The 22936-nt window shown below is 37.0% G+C and overlaps 1 protein-coding gene across 1 annotated transcript in view; it reads left to right on the plus strand.

The window, feature by feature from the left end:
• ARSJ (arylsulfatase family member J) overlaps positions 1–19816 on the plus strand; it is a 90664-nt gene extending 70848 nt beyond the window's left edge. Inside the window, exon 2 of the mRNA XM_058721533.1 lies at positions 16621–19816. Coding sequence (XP_058577516.1) covers positions 16621–18025 — 1405 coding nt within the window. The 3' untranslated portion in view covers positions 18026–19816. The remainder of the gene's footprint in view (positions 1–16620) is intronic.
• The last annotated feature ends 3120 nt before the right edge of the window (positions 19817–22936 follow it).

Here is a 22936-nt window from a genome sequence, read left to right on the forward strand (position 1 = left end):
TACTAATCATTGCACTTTTGTGTGCACTTTCCCTTATATTGCTAATAAAAATACCTTAAATTAATTTTAGGAATCTGTGTTTGGGATCCTAGTAAAAGAAAGCTAGACATAGCTTTTCAGGATTTACAAAGCTCTCTAGGATTGCAAAATCTCAGGAACATAGGGAGAACACTTCGGGATGTTATAACACAAATTTCTAGAGGAGTTGTCAGGCAAAGCATAGCAGGAAGACATAATTCCTCTTGATGGCACAGGAAAGGAGTGGTGAGCAAGAGCAGAAGTAGTACCATAAAGAACAATTTTTAGTGCAGCCAATCTTAAGGGTACTTTCTGGAAGCTTTCCAGAATAGAGTCAGCTGAGAAAACTATGCTTAATAATGGGTATGCTTTCTCAAGGTCATACATGCAGCATTTGCATAGTATTTTAGAATGAGTTATGATATGAGTTATGGTATGAATAAAAAATAAGAAAAAAATTGAATAGTGTATCCAGCTGAGATTTATCTATCAAATCTTCCCTCTGATAGATAAAATAAACATTAATATTAAAGCACTCAAGAGAATTTAGGGGAATAAGTTTATCTCTACTCCTGAAATATATCAAGATGCATATATTAAAATAATACTGGAAGTTTTGACTCAGACAACTAGATCAGTTGGTTTTTGTTTATAAGACATTACAACTCAGCATACCATAAATATTCTTATAGACTCAACACCTGTTCTTTTCACAAACTGACTCCATTCAGAATATTCATTGCATAAAAATAAGGCTAAGTAATTGGCAATAACTTGGGTCTCCTTATAGAGCAATGTGAATTATTATTTTTTGCATTCCTCATAGACATTTAGAGGAATTGACATATTTTGTAAATAAAAGGAGTCGGGGGTAAGCAACTCCATGGGCAAAACTTCAGTCTGATAATTACATATTCCAATCTGACTGCCAGGAAGAAAGAGAATGGGCAAGATACTAGTTCATTAGTTCCAAGCAATGGAATCACATGTTTGTTTTGGTTTGGTTTTGGTTACATCACTTGTATACAGTAGGGCAGTGGAGGAAGAGGACATGGTGTTGAAGAGACGATACAAAGGAAGGGCACAAGAAGAGACAAGATGTCATAATAATTGGTATAAGTAGCATTTGTATAAAATTTCACAGTTTACAGTATGTTTTAAGTATTTCATTTAATCCTAACCAAAAAGGGGAGAGGGGAATCCTGTGGAGTTGATGCATTGCTATTATTAATACCTTTTTTACAAATGAAGACTGTGGTTGGCTCAAAGTTACACAGCCAGTAAGGAGGAGGATTTCAAATCCAGCCATTGTGATTCCTAAAACTGTAGGCTTTTCTCAGTACCACCACATAGGCTGGATTGTTTCCACAGTACATCCCAGAAAACATCCTAATATGTCAAGTCATTGGGCAGAATGTCCAAAGATAAACTATGCCATCTACTGATCCCTCCACCAACCTGATTTCTAACAAATATAAAATACACATTCTCCCACTTACTACCCAGGAGATGGGTATGAGACCTTGGGCTGTAGACCCAACCCTGACTACCAGGGCAAAACTTTTGGAGAAAATAAAGAGGATTATTGCCAGATCACATGTGACTTAAATATTGGGAACTTTCCAGTTAGTGCCTTTTTTTAGTCTGTAAGCAGTGAGCTCTCTCCTGAGGAAAATAATGTGCCTGTATAATGATTACTTTTTACTTGTAATTTTTGGATAACTTTCCTGGAAAAAAAAAAAAAAGAGGGCTGACTAGCCTATGTAGCAAGAGAGATGATAGTTAACTCTGATAAAGGTGTTCTGATTATAAGCCAGAGTGGGAAGAATCTCTTTCCCTCGGGTATATTTCAAGGCAATAGGTTTTAGCTATTAGAGATCTTCAGAGTATATTTATTTTTCCTTTTTTTTCTAGTTTCAAAAATTATTTTTATTATCACTGTGAAACATTTCAGACACACTAAAACTTCTTAAGAATAATATGACAAATATTCTGAGCATTTTTCTACATAAAGGAGAAAGTTGAATGAAAATAATTGCAATATTAAATAAAATTAAGACAGTAACAGGGGTGACTGGGTGTCTCAGTTGGTTAAGCATCCAACTCTTGGACCTTTGGTGTTGCCTCAGGTCATGATCCCACGGTTCATGGAATTGAGCTCTGCATTGGGCTCTGTGCTGACAGCAAGGGGACAGTTTGGGATTCTTTCTCACCTTCTCCTTCCACCCCTCCCCTGCTCGCCTTTGCGAGCGTGTCTGTGCACACTCTCCTTCTCTCAAAATAAATAAAACAAACTTTAAAATTAAGACAGCTATTATAACCATCCTGTTATACATGTGGTAGATGAAAGAGTATAATAATTATCAGCACAAGGGGTCCATTTTAATTTGCTAATTTTCTTACTCTCATTTAAAGTTATGTATAAAGTTCAATCTTCTACAACATAAAATATCAATTCCACGTCCTTATCTGCACTAATTGCTTATTAATACTGCCATTTTAATAATAAATCCTAAGCTACTCAATATAGTTTAATATCTGTATTCAGGACAGAATCAATAGTAATCAGTGTTAGAATTTAGAGAGAAACCAATAAAAGGGCAAAGTCACAGACAGAAGTCCATGAATTCAGCTTTTAGAGAAAAAATTATCTAATACATGACAGTTGGTTCTCTGTTCTAAGTCTAATGGTGCCTTCATGAAAATGCATGGCTCCAACCTTGAGAATTTGGCCATATCAATTGATGGAGCTTTTATTCAATAATTGCGTTTTTCTTTAGTAAAACTGCTTTGTAGCATAGAATTATAAACATCCTTTAAAAACAATGGTAATCAACTGAAAGTGTTAGTAAACCTACTGGCTTTGAAGAATTATGTTCAGAGCCTTTGCTGTAGATTTCCTGGTGTAATCTGAGACCAGCCCCATCCACGGAAAACAGGGAAAGACCTAAGAAAAAATCATCCACTCCAAATTTGTAGGTGGTTTTTTGTGTGTGTGTGGTGGCATTTTTAACAGTAGCAAAAGGAACTTACCTAAAGACTTATCTTGGATGGCAACAAGATGAATGGATCCCCACACCAGCTCTCCAAATCTTAAAAGCTTATAAAGAGGTCCTAACTGGGTTCGGTCACCTATATATACCCTATATACTGCACAGGTGTTTTCAACATCACAGGACCATCTCAAGGCTATGTCCTTGGAGCAGCGTCTGGGAGCAGGAAAGGCAAATGGAACCCACATTCCCGGGACAGAGGAGGGGGCGAGGAGCCCCCCAGTGCCCAGTCCAGCTCATGAGTCAATTGACGAATGTCTTTTTGATCACATTCCCCAACAATTATATTATATAACAATGATCTATTCCCTACTAAGCCATCTTTACTTTCAGTTTATTTTCACCTGGCTTGCAGCTAAGACACTGATGAGTTCCACATGAGTTTGACATGAAATACTTTCACCTATGTGGGGATAATTTCAGGTTCAAAGATAATCAGTTATTTGAAAGATAATTCCTAACCATGGCTAAAAGGAAGTAATTCTGTTTAAGAATGCAAGAAGGTACCACTTTTTTGTTGAGCTAATTCCTAGAAAAGCCACGTGGTGAACATAAATGTCAAGCTCTTCATAATTTTTCTCTCTTCAAAGTTAGAACTACAAAGAAAATGTTGGACTTAAATATGGCAGTCCTATTTCTAGAAGAATAATAATGATAGACTAATGCATACAGAGGAAAATGAGAGATCATATTTTCAAAATAATTGAAAGGATTTAAATTTTTTTCTAAGGATTTGATATCTTTGAGAATTCTAATATCAAAGGATATTAGTTAAGGGTATTTTCCTTAACGCACCCTGTCTCTAGGGCAAAGTTGGTAACATGAAATGTGGTTCAACATTTAAGAAATCTCTGGTCCACACCTGTGCATGCATTTTCTGTTTGAAATAGAGATTAAAACTTGCACTTAAAAAAAAAAAAAAGACTTAATAATACTCTGTGGTAGTAAAGAGAATAGCAAAAAGAAATAGAAAATTTATTTTCACACTATAGTTACACTGTGCTTTGTGAAATATATGTGACCTTAAAATAGTCTCTACAAACTAAATAATTGTAGGGGCACCTGGGTAGCTCAATCCGTTAAGCATCTGACTTCAGCTCAGGTCATGATCTCACTGTCTGTGAGTTTGAGCCCCATGTCGGGCTCTGTGCTGACAGCTCGGAGCCTGGAGCCTTCTTATTCAGTGTCTCCCACTCTCTCTGCCCCTTCCCCACTCACACTCTGTCTCTCTCACTCTCAAAAATTAATAAATGTTAACTTTTTTAAAATTAAATAACTGTAAATAAACCTCTGGAGTTGCCTCTTAAATTTTATTCTGTAAATAATTTTACCGAAAAGGAACATACTAATTATATAAGTGAATATTCATTTAGACAGATGTTTGGTAATCTTTTACTTATGTATTAATTTTTTTAAGGGAGTAGAAAGTATGGTCTTCAAAAGGAATAATTCCAAAAAGAAAGACAACATGGAAAAAAAGAAGCAGGGAGAAGACCCTCTAGTTGGGAACTAAATTGACCTTTTGGTGGAAACTACCAAGAATTCACACACACTATAGAAGAGTCTATAACTGAAGGAAACAAAAGTTTATTCACCTGATATGCAGCAAGCCAATAAAAACTAGTATCCACCTTTTGCAGTAAAGAAAGACAGGCAATTTTTGGGGTGGTGCCCCCAGGAGATTAGGGAGCTAATACTCTAAAGTCCCAAACTCCCTGATTGTTTGCAAGTGAGGGGTTTTAAGGACAAAATTTGGGGAAGGGGTTTCCTAAAAGGTGGACACCATTGATTGAAGTCCCACTCTAGCAGGTGCTCTGGTGCCGCTTTGTCTGATTCCCTGGAGGTCTTCTCCATCCCAAGAGACTTGAAACCTGAAAAATATCTTTATTCTTTTAATTAGGTACAGTCGGTGATTCTATCTCTAGGGTAGTGCTGATTCATACCTATAAGCTAGTAGAGTCGCATTCCTACAGGTTTGTTGGTCAGTCCAGTGGTGCCTGGGGCGATATGACCTCAAGCATTCATTCTTTCATCTGCACTGATGAGATGGATACCAATTTCAAGATTAAAAGGGAAATTTCCAGAAAGAAATCACTAAACATGTGTTTTGCAGCCATGTTTCTAATGAGACCAGGACAACTGTATTCAGCGTAGCAAAATCTTTGATGTTGTAAATGTTAACATATTGTGGATGAGCAAGACAATTGCAGGAATGAACAACAGGCTCTCATGACAAGGAAAGACCATTCAGAACCAGGAATTTTAAGTTACCTGACAAGTTATTTATTGATTTATTTACTTTTGCCTAAAGGGAGCATTTTCTCTAGCTTTTAAGGGATACTTACATAATTTATTTAGTTCATTCCATCTGCTTTCTTCTGGTCTAAATGTGGTCTCCTGAGTAGATGTCCCTAATAGAAGAACCCTCTTTGATGAGATGAACATTTTCTTTGTTTGAATTTAGATTTCTTTTTTTATTTTAAATTAAACATTAGTGCCATATGTAATTAGTCTGAGTAGAGTAAGCTAAGTTTTTGACACCCATTCACCTAAGTTTCATTTACAGTATTTTGTATAATATATAGAAATTATAAATGGTATTTACATAATATATATAAGTTCTATATAAATTTATATATCAGGAAATGCAAGCTTCCTCTTCTCTTACAATTATTATTATCTCCCTGGAAATAATGATGTCTAACTCTTTGGTGTACATCTTTACATTTTTTTCTTTCTCTTTCTCTTTCTATAAATACACACTCATTCTCATTCATTTATTCATTCAACAAATATTTATTGATGTCATATTATGAGCCAGGTATTGTTTTAGAAGATAACAGCAGTGAACAGTTCCTGCCTTTGGGGAATTTATACATTTTTTTGTTATAAAAATGTAATAATACAGTAGGTACTCTGGCAGTGCCAGATGTTCTTTTACTCAATAATACATCATAAGCATTTCTCCACATCAGCACTTGGAGCCTCACCCTATTCTCTTTTTTTTTTTTCTTTTTCCATTCATGTATCATGAAATAGTTTATACTCAGCATCTACACATTTTGTCAACCTAAAAAAAAAAGCAGTTATTTTATCAACAAAATGGGTTTCTTCAGGAATGGTAGAGAATTATAATTCAGGACCTGCAAGCTACAAGCAAAGCCGTAGGCAAGTCCAACAGACTAAGGAGAAGAAGACTATTTTATAGAGAAGGAAGAAGTTGGGAGGGGGTTGTTTTTAACTAAGGTCCATTGGAGAAAAAACAAGAGTTCAAAGTGATGATGGTTTTTCATTGGCTGAGTTGCAGGGGTCCTCAATTTCTTAAAGCAGATGCAGTATACATCTTTTCCTGTTGGGACCTGTAAACTGATCATTCTTACCTGTTAAGATTCTTTTGATGGGGTCTATAATTGACAATTCTTCCTGTAATTGATGTTGAATGGTATAGCTCCCGCTTCTAGCCTTCCAGCTCTACCTTAGTGGAAAATTAATATTTTCACAGTGTTCACTTTCCATTCAGGACTCAACCAACTAAAATCTGGATTTCTACTAAAATATAGTTTAATAGGTTGTTAAAGAGAAAGAATTTCCTCTGCCCTTCAAGATCCTTCTATTCTAGACTTAAGAATCAAATTGACGGAAGACAGATTAACAGGAGAAAATCAAACTTAGTTTCATGCTTACCGGGATCCACACGGACAAGAACTTCCAAAGAGAGTCAGGCAATGTGAGGTTTATTTGAGCTAAGAAGAGGGGTAAGCCTTTGGGGATACAAAGGGAAGGATGTTTATTAGTAGGAAGGAGAAGGGAGATGTTTGGAAAACAAAGGTTGCCCTATTATGCCATTAAGTTTCTTAGGTAAAAAGGAACCTGTGTTAATAGCTCTCTTCCTGGTACATCCAGGGAGTTGTGGGGGAGGTGGCAGTCTGCCCTTGGCCCCTACAATATCATACAGGCTTATTCCCAAGTTTTGTTGGTGCTTTTCAATTCTCACTTTTCTTGGCTTCTCTGCAGTATGTGATGCAGTCAACTCTAAAACTGCCCTTGACTACTCTAGTGCACACAGCAGCTGTTTCATCTCAAACTCTTTCCCTGTGCTGCTTGTTTTTCTTCGGAATAGTGGCATTTCCTGGGCTCTATCTTTGGCCCTCAGTCCCCATTTTGTCTTTATTTATTTCTTTTAGGTTTATTTATTTATTTTGAGAGAGAGAGCACACATGGTTGTGAGTGGGGGAGGGACAGAGAGAGAGAGAGAGAGAGTCCCAAGCAGACTCCATGACATGCTGTCAACTCAGAACCTGACATTGGTCTTGAATCCATAAACCGTGAAATCATGACCTGATACAAAACCAAGAGTAGAATGCTTAACTGACTGGGTCACCTTGGTGTCCTGTCCCATCTTGTATTTAAAAAAAAAAAATTAATATTTGTTTATTTTTGAGAGAGGAGAGAGAGAGAGAGAGAGAGAGAGCACCTGAGCATGGAAGGGGCAGAGAGAGAGTGAGACATAGAATCTGAAGCAGACTGCAGACTCTGAGCTGTCAGCACAGAGCCTGATGCGGGGCTCAAACTCATGAACCGTGAGATCATGACCTGATCCAAAGTCAGATGCTTACCCGTCTGAACCACCCAGGTGCCCCAATCTCATCTTGTCTTTAAATGGTGTCATGTGCTCCCATGAATTACCACCACCTATATGTTAATGAGTCTCAAATCTTGGAATAATTTTGTCCTATACACCTCCGACTGGATATCTTATAGGTGCTTCCAACTAAACACAGAACAGAACTCATCATCTTCCCATTGATTCCTGTTCTTAGATTTCTTAACTTCATGCAGGAAAACTCCTTTCACCCCACTGCCCAGCCCAGACACTTGGGACTCACTCTTACCATCCCCTCTCCCACGTTCTCCATAGCCTGTAGCCTTCTCAGATGTGCCTCCTTAGAATCTTCTTTGCATCCCTACTGTCACCCATCTCCATTTCAGTTGTCAGCATTTACCTCTTACACTAGGGCAAACCTACCTAACTTTGTCATGTTTCACTCCAATCTACCCTTCACACTACAACCAGAGTGAGTTTTCTAATGCAGACTTTTATTATATATTACTCTTTTCAAAAGTATTTCTTTGGTTTTCTGTGAGCCTCACATTAAGTACAAAAATCTTTGTACAGCTATATGCTGTAACACAGCTCTCTGTAACTTGCACCTACTTACCTCTGTAGTCTCATCTTCCACCAAGGTGTGTCTGAATCTCTGTTCTCATATTCTAAACTGTTGATCCACAGAGGGCCAAATTCTCTCCCTTTGTGCATTTGAACATTCTGCTCCTCTTACTGAAAAACTCTTTGCCTCCATGTCAGCTCTTCACCTAGATGGCTGTTCTTCCCTCAAGAATCACCTCAGATTCGATTCATGTTCCCTTGTGACTCTGTGTTTTGTCCATATTGTTCCAAGTGTTTCAAATATCTGCCTTTCCCTCACATTCACCTAGATACACCATCAATGCCCTCAGATCAAACATGACCACCTCTGAGAGCATTTCCTGAGCCTAATATGAGTACTCAGAGAATGCTCTGGTTGTCTTTGTTGTAGTATTTATCCCTGTCACAATAGTCCTCTAATTGTTGTCTGTCTCAGACACTAGACTTGTTACCTAAAGATCTATCATAGCCTCTAACTCAGGAAACAAAGGGGAAGCCCTGGCAAGCTGCCACAGCCAACTGCTCCATCCTGAGGAATCCCAACAAATCAAAAGCAGAGCTCCTGGCTATGTTTGCCAACACTGTTGCCCAACAAACTCAGATAAACTCGTTACAAGAGAAGACAGTAAATTCAAGGAAGGAGTTTTAGAAAAGAGAAGGAGGTAAATTTATTTTGGGTGAAGGCAGCTAGGGGAGGTGGCAGGTTCAAGCCTTAACAACCAACATGGGGCACCTGGGTGGCTCAGTCAGTTAAGTGTCCGACATCAGCTCAGGTCACGATCTTGTGGTTCATGGGTTCGAGCTCCACATTGGGCTCTGTGCTGACAGCTGACAGCCTGGAGCCTGCTTCGGATTCTGTGTCTCCCTCTCTCTCTCTGCCCCTCCCCTGCTCTGTCTCTCAAAAATGAATTAAAAAACCATTAAAAATTTTTTTTACAAAAACAACCAACCTCTCCACTGAACAACCAGCCTCTCTACTGGCAATATGGACACCTGAAGTTTTATGAGGAGAGGATGGGGGTGGGGGCACGTGCAAAAGAGCAGGCAGAGAGTGATCATGGATGGAACTGGATATGTGTTTCGTCCATGAACCTGGGTGGAGAAGGGGATGTGTGGTCTTCTAGGCATTCCATTGCTATCAGAGCTTTTCTGGCCTGGCATTTGGAATTTTCCATTCATTGCAAAACACCTACATCAATGCCTCAAGAAAGTGTGATAAGAAATAAGCACAATGGGTTTTAGTTAGAGCATGAGTTAGCAGTCTTGTCTATTTCTGTTTTTAACTGTTGGGGTCTATAGTTGAGCAAGAAGGCTCACTGAGTTCTTTGAGGGCAGGAATCGTTGCTCTCAATCATTGAATGTTGAATAAGTAATTCATTCTAAACTATGTCTAGTTGTTCATCTCATGAATGAATATCCAATGAAATTCATTCATTCATGAGATGAAAAACTTATTATGATACCTCTCTCCCACGTACAACCTTTGTCAGAAGACATAATTAACTAAAAGATGAAATTAAGTCCTATAAATAGAACAACAGTCTTGGAGGTAAAAGAGTCTTTTGGAAGGAAGTGGTAAAGGAATACCTTGCAGAATATGGAAAATTAGTTATATTTTTCTAACTTATAAATATCTAAGTGACATTTGATTCATAAACTATAGTCTCTTATACTTGGTTCCTTCCCTTCAAAATATCAATTTTTCCTACACTATCAGCTAACTTCATATTCTGTAACAATCCTACACTTTAGAGTCTGTGTGGAACTGTGATGATTCATATTTTACCCTTATGAGTGTTTTACATTTATAAGGGTACATTAACTACGTAATTGGATTAAAACAATAATATTACATTAGACTTCCCTAGACAAAAGAGAATTCAAAACCACTGCCACTACCAGAACCCAGTGATATAAATGAATATTTAAAAAGATTACAGAAGTCTTTACACGTTCTAACGCCAAGCTGAAAAGCCCACTTAGCTTTTGTCTTTTAAGCTGGCAGGAAAGTGAGAATGATGGCTATTGATTTCAACAGATTTGACATCAACTCTAGGTTTACTATTGTTCATATGGAATTTTCTTCACATGGTAGCCAGATGGTAATAAAAAAATAGACTGAATTTCAAAATTAGTTTTTCTTAGTTATGATCATTGCATTCAGAAAATGCTATGTGAAAAACCTATTTTTTAAGCTAACTTTATATTAATCAAAGAAAAATGTTATATATATATGATGCATTGTGGAAACTTCTTTATCAAATACTTGTATGTAACATTATAAACTTGTTTTTGTGAATCTGCTCTGAGATTGCATGGGGTTCTTTGAGGAAACATTGACCTATCATCCTTGATCCATAAATTCTTAAAGTTAGAAGGAACCTTAAAGGTAACTAGTACTCCTTTTCCAATTCAGATAGATCTTTTACACAATCCCTGACAGACGATCATCTAGTCTATTTTGTTTTTCATTTCTTTTTTTTTCCTAGTTGGGTTTTTTGTTTGTTTGTTGTTGTTATTTTTGCCATCTGCCTTTTTGTAATGTTATTCATTAGTCCTAATTGTATACTTTGGAACAAAACAGAGATCAACTGGTCCATCCGCCGTCTACCAAAATAGCAGCCACATATCTGAAAGTCCTTGTTTTTTTTTTTTTCCTTTTCCTTTCCCTCTCTTCACTGATTTAGTCTTATCAGTTCTAAATTCAAATTATACATTGGATTTATCCACTTACTTCCATTTTTATTGCCACTAGGTGGTAGTCCAAGCCACCATCATCTTTGACCTAGACTATTGTAACAGCGTCCTAATTAATCCCTGTTTCAGTTCTCATCTTTTACCAATCTACCTTCTGTACCAGTGGTCTCCAAATTGGAATACGTACTTCTAGGGCAACACAGGGTGATTCATTAGGATACAAGAACAAATACCAGAAAGTCTATTTATTTTTATCTATTTCTTTTTTTAAAATTTCTATTGTGTGTGCTTTATAATGTTCGTAAGTTGGTAGAGCAGTGGATGTGTGTGATTTATAAATTAAAAAATGTACATATATTTGGGGACAACATGCTTAAATATTGAATACTCTATTCCAGATGTGTTCTGATTAACAGAGTAGGAATATTACTTCTTAGAATTTGCACACTGCCCTTATATAATGTAAGATCTTATTAGCATTTTAGCTCTTTACATATTTGCTTTTTTATCAAATTCATAGTCTGATATATACAACTTCCCAGATCTATAATGATCATGTAAATGATTGTTTTTTAACATGTAGTGCTTTCCACTTATCCCAATTAGATTTCCTTACAGTTTTTTTTTTTTAATTTTGAAACACTCTCATAGAAAAAGTCAAGTACTGCACATGTACAACAAAAAATAACATTTTCTCCTGAACCATTTCTTTGACTTACATTATATTGGCACTTTTCTAATATTTTCAGCCATTCTTTTGTAGAATATCCCTCAGTTTGGGTTTGCCTGTTGCTTACTCGGGACTAGATTCACCTTATGCATCTTAGGCTGGCACACCACAGAAACAATGCTGTTCTCCTCTCATTGCATCCTGTCTGCAGGCACAAGATGTTGATTTGTCCCAATTACTGAGATGTTAACTTTAATTGCTTGATTTATATGGTGTTTATCAGGTGCTTTCACTGTACAGTTACTCTTTGATTACGTGGTTTGTAATTATTATGTAGACTATGTCATCCCATTCCATAGCAACCTTTTATTATTTACTTATTTCTTTTTATTAGTATGGACTCAGGGTTTCCTATTTGATTCATTGGTATAATTCTTTACTATCACTATTTATTTTGATGCTCACATTATCCCAGATTTGGCCAACAAGAGCCCCTTCATTCAGGATTCTGCATCTTTTTGATATATTCCCCTCACTCTTTGAGCCCTTCCTTAACTTTTGATCTGTATATCATTGTCTTTGTTTCAACATTTCAGGTCATTTAGATTACTTTGAATCTTGATTATGCCACTTATAATATTGACTATTCCACCTAGATAATAAGCAATTCTTCTGTTTCTTATTCAAGTCATAGCAATAATGGATGATAATGGATATGGATATATCATGGATTATAATAATCAATGGATAATAATGACCAATGCATTGAAGCCAAGGAAAGAACCTTGTTGTACTGCTCGAGACTACTTTCCAGATCAGCAGTCTTCGACCAATTAATCAGTTACATTAATTAATATACTATTTTGTAGTGTATTTTGAAGAATTATCTGATTGATAATCAAGCTAGTTGCTGCTGCCAACTTAAAGTCACTATTTTGCCAAAGATTCTTCCCTAGATTCCAACCATCTCCTTCCTGAAAGAAAATAATTTATTACCATTCAGTGGTGTTCTCCATGACTGAAAGCACTGTCTCAAGCCCCACCTGACCCCAAGGTTCAAGGAGCTCATGCCTTGAACTCACCCCCGTCACTGGTACGATCTTTACCTAGAGCTCACTTAGGGATGTCAAAGCTTTGGGGATGGGAAGGTAGTGGACAAAACAAAACAAAAGCTTAGTCCCTGGCACACATTTTACACTCAACATATTGCTTAAATGAACGAATAAATACTGAAGATTAATGCAAATGAATTAACCCAAACTTTAAATAGGTCTAGCTGTTCAATAATCTGTTTGTGTACCATGGAAAAGTCTCTAAAGCCAAAAAATCTGGATTCCAGAGTAGAACCTCAAGATTTACAGCTGTAAAGCCTGGCAAACCACTCAATTATACTAAATTACTCTGAGTTTCAGTGTTTTTGTCTCCGTTGTTATTAGATGAAAGTAATAAATGGATTACCCCTGCCTAGTCCACAGAGTTGTAGAAGCCAGAGAAATAATATAAATGAAAATTTTCTGTATGCCTTGATTGGTGTGAATGTGTAACATTATTATTATTATTCTGGTGAATATACAATGTTACCATACAGTTATTTTTTTTTCATTATTTTATAAGAAAAGAATCATAAGCAGATTTTTGAAATGCCCATCATTTTCCTAAGCTCTTTATCTAATACTGATCTTTTTTTAAAAAAGACAATGAAGCTAACTTAGCAAGACTTTTCTTTTTGGCTCCACCTAATTTGTTTTTGTTTTGTTTTGTTTTGTTTTTGTTTTTCTTTTACATGCTCACGAGGCATCCCCTTAAAAAATTATTCTCAATTTTTTTCTGGGATCACGATAAGCCTCACTATTTGGTTTACAAAAATCCTCCCCATCTTTCATTGGAAAGTTAGAACCGATTTGCTTCTCAAGACTGATGCCATCTTTCCTCTGCTCCTTGATTTTTCAAGAAGTACTGATATTAACTCTGTAAGAGAATAGAAAGAGCATCAGCTTAAGCTCTGTCATTCAGGAATTCATTTCACAGCTTGGAGGAGCAGGTTGGAGGAATTGGGCTCATCTCTACATCTCTATTCTCTTGTCTCTAAAATTAACATAAGGGGCACCTGGGTGGCTCAGTCTGTCAAGCATCTGGCTCTTCATTTCAGCTCCGGTTGTGGTCTCATAGTTCCTGGGATCAAGCCCCATGTTGAGCTCTGTGCTGACAGTGCGAAGCCTACTTGGGATTCTCTCTCTCTCTCTCTCTCTCTCTCTCTGTCTCTCTCTCTTTCTCTCTCTCTTTCTCCCTGTCTCTCTACCCCTCCTATTCTCTCTCTCTCTCTCACTCAAAATAAATAAACTTTTAAAAAATGTTTAAAGTTAACATAAAAGCATCCTACTTCTTACTGTTGCAATGAGGACTAAACGCAATAATACATGTGAAAGAAAGCCTATACATTATAAAACTTTACACAAATGTGTAACATAGTAACTCAGAACTCTGATGTAATAATAGCAAAACCAATCATTTGCTGACATATTCTCCTTACCAGACTCTATGCTGTCTTCAATGCCACAGCAACACAATATGTATTATTATCTCTATTTTACAGAGGAGGTAACTGAGGATCAGAGTGGTTAAGTACTGCCCAAAGCTACACAGCTAATAAGCAGTGGAGCAAACTCAAACCCAACACTGTCTGACCCCCAAACTGTACCCCTAACCCATGCCCCAGATTCTACCTGAAACTCCACCAATTTGGCCTCAGTCTCAAGTTCATTTAATAAGAGTCTGTCCTGAAAATATCTCTTCTGTTATGAGCCGCTGCCTAATCTTTTTGTTGTTGGTTCTGGATTTTCCCATATGAAAACTGTTCTAGGCTGTGGGGAAGACAGAAACCACACAGTTAATAATTCTGACCTCTCTCACTTATCTGCTAACACTATACCCTCTCCTGAAAGAAGCACACCTCTTCTTTCCTACTCTTTTTTGTGTAAACATTTTCTGTACTTCCTGCTTTTCAAAAGGCTCAATTACTTTTGCTTTTAGTACTAGCTGAGAAAATGCCCAGTTTGATTAGAAAGATTGAATTGGTTAGCCATTCAATGAATTGAATAGATGCTCTGGCCAAGTACATTTTCTGCATAGAATTATTTAGTTAATAATTCATCAAAATGCTTGCCCATACAGATTTTTCAGTTTTTAAATTTACTCAATGCTTATGATGATAGGTGTTACCAATTTGTCATGTCCTTGTCACAAAATCAATAGTTTCACAAGCAAATGTTTTGGATCTTGAACTAGATCATCAAAAATTATCAAGGAGGGGCACCTGGGTTGCTTAGTCCGTTAAGCGTCTGACTCTTGGTTTTGGCTCATGATCCATCTCACGGTTTGTTTCATGAATTCAAGCCCAACCCAGAACTGGGTTCTGAGCTGACAGTACAGAGCTTGCTTGGGATTCTCATTCTCTCCCTCTCTAAAAGTCCCTCCCCTGCTTGCACGCACTCACACACGCACTCTCTCTCTCTCAAAATATACAAACTTAAAATCACCAGAAAAATATACATAAAATAGTATTTTAAAAAGTTACCAAGGATAGCAACAATACTGTCTGACTTTGGTGCTAAATAACGCTTTTGAAATGCTTATTTCTTTGAGAATTGATTACATTTTAAATTCTTACAATTGTGATAATTGTGAAACTTTGACAGCTAAATGATCAGCAGAGCAGACAGGGCCCATGTGAATGTTGCCTTGCCTTAGTGACCAAATATCCCTATAGACCCTACAAAACCAAAAGCATGTGACTACAATTGATACTTCAAAAGAACTCACAGTTACATTAACCTTTCATTTGTAGATTTAAATAAATTGAAGTACTCACCCAAGGTATGTATGACATGTTGGCCTTTCTGGTTAAATCCATTGTAAAAACTTTTACTTTTGATCTCAATATTACTCTTTGTAACTTGATTCCAAGAATATTTTCACATTTACTTTAAAACCTTCTACAACCTTCATTTTCTCAGAATTTCTACATTTTCTATTTTAAAAGTCCTTTTGAACTTATATAATAACTATGGAATCAATCACTTTTAAATGTCATTAACTGATAGGCACATCTTGACCCGAGTGAAAATTCATACACTATGTGATAATAACCATTCTCTGAAAAAAAAAAAAAAAAATCCTTGGCAAAATATCTTTGGGAAAAAGAACAATGCCAGAAACTAATGTTCATTTAATTTTGATGTATAGAAAGGGTTACCTTGTTTTCCTAGACTACATTGTAAGTGAATGTAACTTTTTAAAAAAGGGAGACACTGTGGAAAATACATGAAAGAACTCATTTCCTGCTGTGTGGGGGAAAATGTAATCCTTCCTTAGCATTAGCTAAAATACTTACCCTAAGATGGTTTTTCAGCAATAATGTATTGTGAGCCAGAAAAAATTCTTTCTCTTTACAGAGATCTAGCAGGCTGGGGACTAATTATAAAATATTTTTGTGACAATCAAACAGGAGACTTTTGTATAACTTTTGCATGTATTTTTAGTACTTCAGAATTAGCTTGAATTAGAGATCTCAGGAAATGATTTGGGAGCTAATGTGAGTTCTCTAGACTAATAATAATAATAATAATAATACTCTATGTACATTCATATCTTTTCCCTTATCACATTAGTTTTCAACATTACATCATTAGTTAAGAGATTAAAGTTTATTCAGATTAATCCTGTTAGAAGAATTTTAAAAACACTTTGAGGTAAGTGGTGAAATCTCAGTTTCAAAAGTACTGATTTAGAGTCAAATGTATTTCAAATGTTATATATGAAACTAACTAGGATAAGACTTTTGAATCAGCAGTAGAAATACTGAATTGGTCATATTTTATTTGGGGTGAAGTTTCTCTTCATAAGAGCATTGTTTAGTTTAAGAATCTTTATAATATCTCTTTTATCCTGCACTGACAAAATTTTTTACTCTTATCAAGGTATCAGATACACACCGGACTTCAACATTCTATCATAAGACCTACCCAACCCAACTGCTTACCTCTGGACAATGCAACCCTACCTCAGAAGCTGAAGGAGGTTGGATATTCGACACATATGGTTGGAAAATGGCACTTGGGTTTTTACAGAAAAGAATGTATGCCCACCAAGAGAGGATTTGATACCTTTTTTGGTTCCCTCTTGGGAAGCGGTGATTACTATACACACTACAAATGTGACAGTCCTGGGATGTGTGGCTATGACTTATATGAAAATGACAATGCTGCCTGGGACTATGACAATGGCCTATACTCCACACAGATGTACACTCAAAGAGTTCAGCAAATCTTAGCTTCCCATGATCCCAGAAAGCCTATATTTTTATATATTGCCTACCAAGCTGTTCACTCACCACTGCAAGCTCCTGGCAGGTATTTTGAACATTACAGATCCATTATCAACATAAATAGGCGGAGGTACGCTGCCATGCTTTCCTGCTTAGATGAAGCAATCAACAATGTGACCCTGGCTCTGAAGACATACGGTTTCTATAACAACAGCATTATCATCTACTCTTCAGATAATGGCGGCCAACCCACAGCAGGAGGAAGTAACTGGCCTCTCAGAGGTAGCAAAGGAACATACTGGGAAGGGGGCATTCGAGCTGTTGGCTTTGTGCATAGTCCACTTCTGAAAAACAAGGGAACAGTGTGTAAGGAGCTTGTGCACATCACTGACTGGTACCCCACTCTTATTTCACTGGCTGAAGGACAGATTGATGAGGACACTCAACTGGATGGCTATGATGTCTGGGAAACCATAAGCGAAGGCCTTCGTTCACCCCGGGTGGATATTTTGCACAACATCGACCCCATTTATACCAAGGCAAAAAATGGCTCCTGGGCAGCAGGCTATGGGATCTGGAACACTGCAATCCAGTCAGCCATCAGGGTGCAGCACTGGAAACTGCTTACAGGAAACCCTGGCTACAGTGACTGGGTTCCCCCTCAGTCTTTCAGTAACCTGGGGCCAAACCGGTGGCACAATGAACGAATTACATTGTCAACTGGCAAAAGCATATGGCTTTTCAACATCACGGCTGACCCATACGAGAGGGTGGACCTATCTACTAGGTATCCTGGAATCGTGAAACAGCTCCTACGGAGGCTCTCACAGTTCAATAAAACCGCAGTGCCTGTCAGGTACCCTCCCAAAGACCCTAGGAGTAATCCTCGGCTCAACGGAGGAGTCTGGGGACCATGGTATAAAGAGGAAAACAAGAAAAAGAAGCCGAGCAAAAATAAGGCTGAGAAAAAGCAGAAGAAAAGTAAGAAAAAGAAGAAACAGCCGAAAGCAGGTTCATTTCCAAATTGCCATTCAGGCGTTTGCCATTATCTTAGATAAGTACAAATTTTTTTCCTGTCTGGTTAAACTGAAGTCGGTCTTAGTCTTTTAGCTGTTTTCTAGAGAGACCAGCAAATTTGGCTCAATAATTTTACTGCCAGAAGTAGCAGCCCTGTTTTCATGTTGTGCCACTCCAGAGACTGCTGCCACCTGGTCGTCATGTAGAAGACAGTTCTGTTTTGTGCCAAAGGTGCTACCCTTGCAAGCCACACTTAGAGGAGAATGGAGATGCTGATTTCTTTTGCTCCTTTACAAAAATGGTCCTTAATCAGTGCAACTGTTGTGCTTTCGTCAACTGACCAGACACTATGCTTTAAAACTGCGATCAACGGACATGGTAATTTGATGGAAGTTACAGGGTAGCATGATTAAAAACTACCTTTGATAAAGTACAGTCAAAGGTTGCATCACCTGAAAGGCCTTGAAAGATACGTTTTCTTCGTGAATTATTGTATCTCTGTCTTATGATACTTGGTTTTTGAAGTTAATTCCATTTCACGTATCATTTCCTTTCCTGTGAAAATAAGCTGTTGCTCCCATGTAAACAGCTTGCACCTCATTCTGTCATGCATGAGGGAATGGCATATAAGAATGTTTGAGCACACTGCCAAAACGTGAATGTAACTATTTTCTAAACACTTTAATAGAATGATGTTTCAACGTAAAGTATGTAATTTATTTTTACAGAAAAAAATATTAATTATTTTGTTTTCACAAAAAAGTTATACAAATAACTTTTAATTATTTTATTTTTATTTTCTAAATACTGTTAGAAGAATTTTATTTCATATCTTCAATATTACCAAGCACTGTAGTAATATAAATTACTGTAATACTGGGTGAATTCGTAAAAGATAAAAAGAAAACTATTCAGCAAAAATGATACTCATCATTGTTCAGCCATTATTTGAATGTAAAAAGATGAATATATTCCTTACAAATTACTTGGAATTCAGTGTTGTACAGGGTTGAAAGACAACTTTATTGTCTCTATCATAATAAACACCTTATTTATGTGTCTTTATTATTAAAATGACTTATTTTATGGCACTAGAAACTTTATTGTGGCTTTTCTGATCTAATTTCTAGATGAAATTATATTCTTCATCTTAACAACAAACATCTTTAAAATAGGCAATTGCAGGTATGATTTGCTAACTACCATAGTAAATAATATGGATTTTTTCAAATAGGAGATGTTTCCACTTGGCTATTTCATAGACAAAAATGTCCTTTTGTTAATGAATAACATTTATAATGATCCTACTCTTATATAAAGTGGACACACTGGGGAGACAGAGAGAAATGAAGATATGGATCCTACCTGGAATAATTAAAAATCTGGTTTGGAACTCACATGTGTGAATACCATGAGGAGGATTAAAGGAGCATGATCTTGGGACACCTGGGTGGCTCAGTTGGTGGTTAAGCCTTCGACTCGCCTCAGGTCGTGATCTCACAGCTTGTGAGTTCTAGCCTGTACCGAGCCCTGTACTGAGCCCCATACTGGGCTCTGTGCTGAGCATGGAGCCTGCTGAGATTCACTGTCTCTCCCTCTCTCTCTGCCCCTCCCCTGCTCCTGCTCTCCCTCTCTCTCTCTCTCAAAAATAAGTAAATAAATTTAAAGAAAAAAAAAAAAAGGAGAGCATGGTTTGTAATAAAATTTATCATGGGTCATCAATGGGCATAGATTAATGTGGCTCCTCTGTCTGCCCTAGAGTTTTCTTTAAAGTGACTTCCCCTAATACAAGGGCCTCTAAGCCTCATACTCAACACTTCAAAAATCACAGAAAGAAGGGGCGCCTGGGTGGCTCAGTCGGTTAAGTGTCCGACTTCAGCTCAGGTCATGATCTCGTGGTCCATGAGTTCGAGCCCCGCGTCGGGCTCTGGGCTGATGGCTCAGAGCCTGGAGCCTGCTTCCGATTCTGTGTCTCCCTCTCTCTGCCCCTCCCCCGTTCATGCTCTGTCTATCTCTGTCTCAAAAATAAATAAACGTTAAAAAAAAAATTTTTTAAAAATCACAGAAAGAAGTTACAACTGTGATAACAAAATGTTATGCGGTGGTATGGCAGCATACCATTAAATACATTTGTATCAGAATTCAAGGGACTGCCTTTCACAATTTATGGAAATCAATAAAAGAACATTTAGACTGTTACTGAAATTACTAACCAAAATGATAAAAAATAATTTTAGTATTTTACTTCTAGAGTATATGTTTTATGTAGGATAAAGAACTATTTCCTGAGCTTGTGTTTTATAGACTATATATTTAAATGAGTCTTAGAAATCAAAGGCATATTGTCAGTGTTTTCCTTTCTTAGTGGTACATCAAATAATGATGTGATTTACAACAGTTGATGTCTTATAACTCAAAAAATAGAGTTATCATTAGAAAATAGTTTTGAGGGTAAGTTCAGGAAATGCTGAGTTAAACAAAGTTAAAAAGGTCTCTTTAATGCTGCCTTTCTTAAGAGTTCTTAAAATCCTGATTTGCCTCATAAATCTCTAATAGATGGAAGTTTTTAATACATGATTTTCTAATTTATTTCACCATAAAACTCTTGTCAATAGCACATTGCACAGCACTAGGCAAAGTGTGGAACAGACTTTGAAAATTAGGAGTGTAAACATAGAATCTTCTAGAAAAAGGAGGCAAGTAAGATTATGAAAATTAACTCACATGAAGCCACTAAGGATTACATAATATGATGTGATTTTAAGTTCTCTATTAATGACCATAACTTTCTCAATGAAAATAAATTAGCCCATAGTCTTCTATCTAGAAATGGCTTCACAAATATTGCTATTGTTCGCTGCACCTGGTGCTTAGGTAGACTGATTTAAGAGAAGTCTGTCTTGTCCTTAAGGAGCTAAAGTCTAATAGTCATCTATAAATAATGAACAAAAATCTTTCCAAAATGCTGTCAGCACATCACTAGGTATTTCAAGATGTCCAAGAAAGAAAATACTGCACACTTGACTTTCATGTCCTAATCATTCAAACTCTGTTAATACTGGGTATTTAGTCTCAGGTCTCAATCTCCTAAACTGCGATTCTCAGGTTGAATTTCTAGGGCCATCTGTGGCTCTTCCAAGCGTAAACTGCAACTCTTTAAAGCCTCTGATCCTGGGGCCCCTGGGTGGCTCAGTCTGTTAAGCATCCAACTTAGGCTCCGGTCATGATCTCATGGTTTGTGAGTTTGAGCCCCTCCTCAGGCTCTGTGCTGACAGCTCAGAGCCTGGAGCCCGCTTCAGATTCTGTGTCTCCCCGTCTCTCTGCCCCTTCCCCATTCATGCTCTGTCTCTCTCTCAAAATAAATAAACATTAAAAACAAATTAAAAAACCTCTGATCCTTTCATTAGGAGAACAAAAGAAAGTCCTGTTTCCCACTAGCTTTGTCAGAAAATACTTTGTGGCTATGGCTATGTGCCTTGGATGAGAAAGGATATAAACATTTTATTGGAATAAAAAAGCAACAAAGCAACAAATAACAAAGCAACAAAACCTTGTGGTACCTTTCCAGTGAAAACTTCCACCCCACATCTGTCCAGTCTACTAAAGGAGATGTTTCATGTATATTTACATACTCTTACCTCACTTTTCAAAAAATTGAGTGACTGTTACAGTTTCTTGAAAATCTTTTTGAAGATCTTCAGAAATAGAGAAAATAGCTTGCCATTGACCACTGAATAAGTATACAGTTAATGTATTTTGGCATTTGATATTCCAAGGTACGTGAGTTTGGCATCAGGATTAGCTTCTTAAGCATTTAATTCATAAGGTGCTTGAGCAAATTGTGAATTTGTCAGTAGCTATCAGAATATGTGTTGTTGGCAGAAGTAAGTTGGCTTTGCAAAAGAAGCAAACAAAATTCTTATGTCATAAGCTAATAACTTCATTGTTCCATCTTAGGGAAAATCACTTATCCAAATGTATACATTCATGCAACAAATATTTATCATATCCTACTACCTGTCAGGTAAAATTCTACTATCTGTCAGGTAAAAATTCTTACCTTTGTGCAGGTTATACTCTTGCCAAGTTAGGCAGACAATAAATAATGAACAAAACTTATATACAAATTATATACAAAATCCCCTCCCTCCACCCCCCACCCCTCCTTAGCCTCAGTTTTGCTTTCCATGGTTTCATTTACTCACGGTCCACTGCAGCCCGGAAGCAGATGATACTTCTTCTTCCGTATCATCAGGTCAATGGTTTGCCATCCCAATGCTCAGGTCATTCACCTCACTTCATTTCATCACTTTGGGATTTTTTCATCTCATGTCATCACAAGAAGGCTGAGTAAAATACAGTAAGATATTTGAGAGAGAGACCCTTATTCACACAACTTTTATTACAGTATACTGTTATAATTGTTCTATTTTGTTTTTACAGATTGCTGTTAATCTCTGTGTTTCATTTATAAATTAAGTTTTATCATAGGTATGTATGTATAGCAAAAAACATAGAATATAGGGTTAGACATTATCTGTGGTTTCAGGCATCGACCTGGGGTCTTGGGATTGCTGTATTATATAAAGTAATGTGAAGAAAAAAAAGGAGATCAAGATAAGGGGAGGGTTCATTCAATGCTGAGTTTATCCACCCATTCTTTCAAGATTTGCCAAGTGCCACATGTAATGATACCTGTGAGGGTATGATGACAAGCATCATCAGACAGAGTCCCTGCCTTCAGGTCATGTATATCTCCTCGGAGACACAGCCATAAATCAACTAACCAAACATCCTCATCTCCCCCACCCTTCTTCCTAATCTCTTTCTGTAGCACTTATCACTCTTTAACATATTTCATATTTTACTTACATATTTTCTTTATTCTCTGTTTCTTCCCACTAGAGTATAAGCTTCTTAAGAAAAGTGGCTTATGTCTGCTCTATTTACAT

Source organism: Neofelis nebulosa, chromosome 3 (assembly GCF_028018385.1).
Source record: "Neofelis nebulosa isolate mNeoNeb1 chromosome 3, mNeoNeb1.pri, whole genome shotgun sequence".
NCBI lineage: Eukaryota > Metazoa > Chordata > Mammalia > Carnivora > Felidae > Neofelis > Neofelis nebulosa.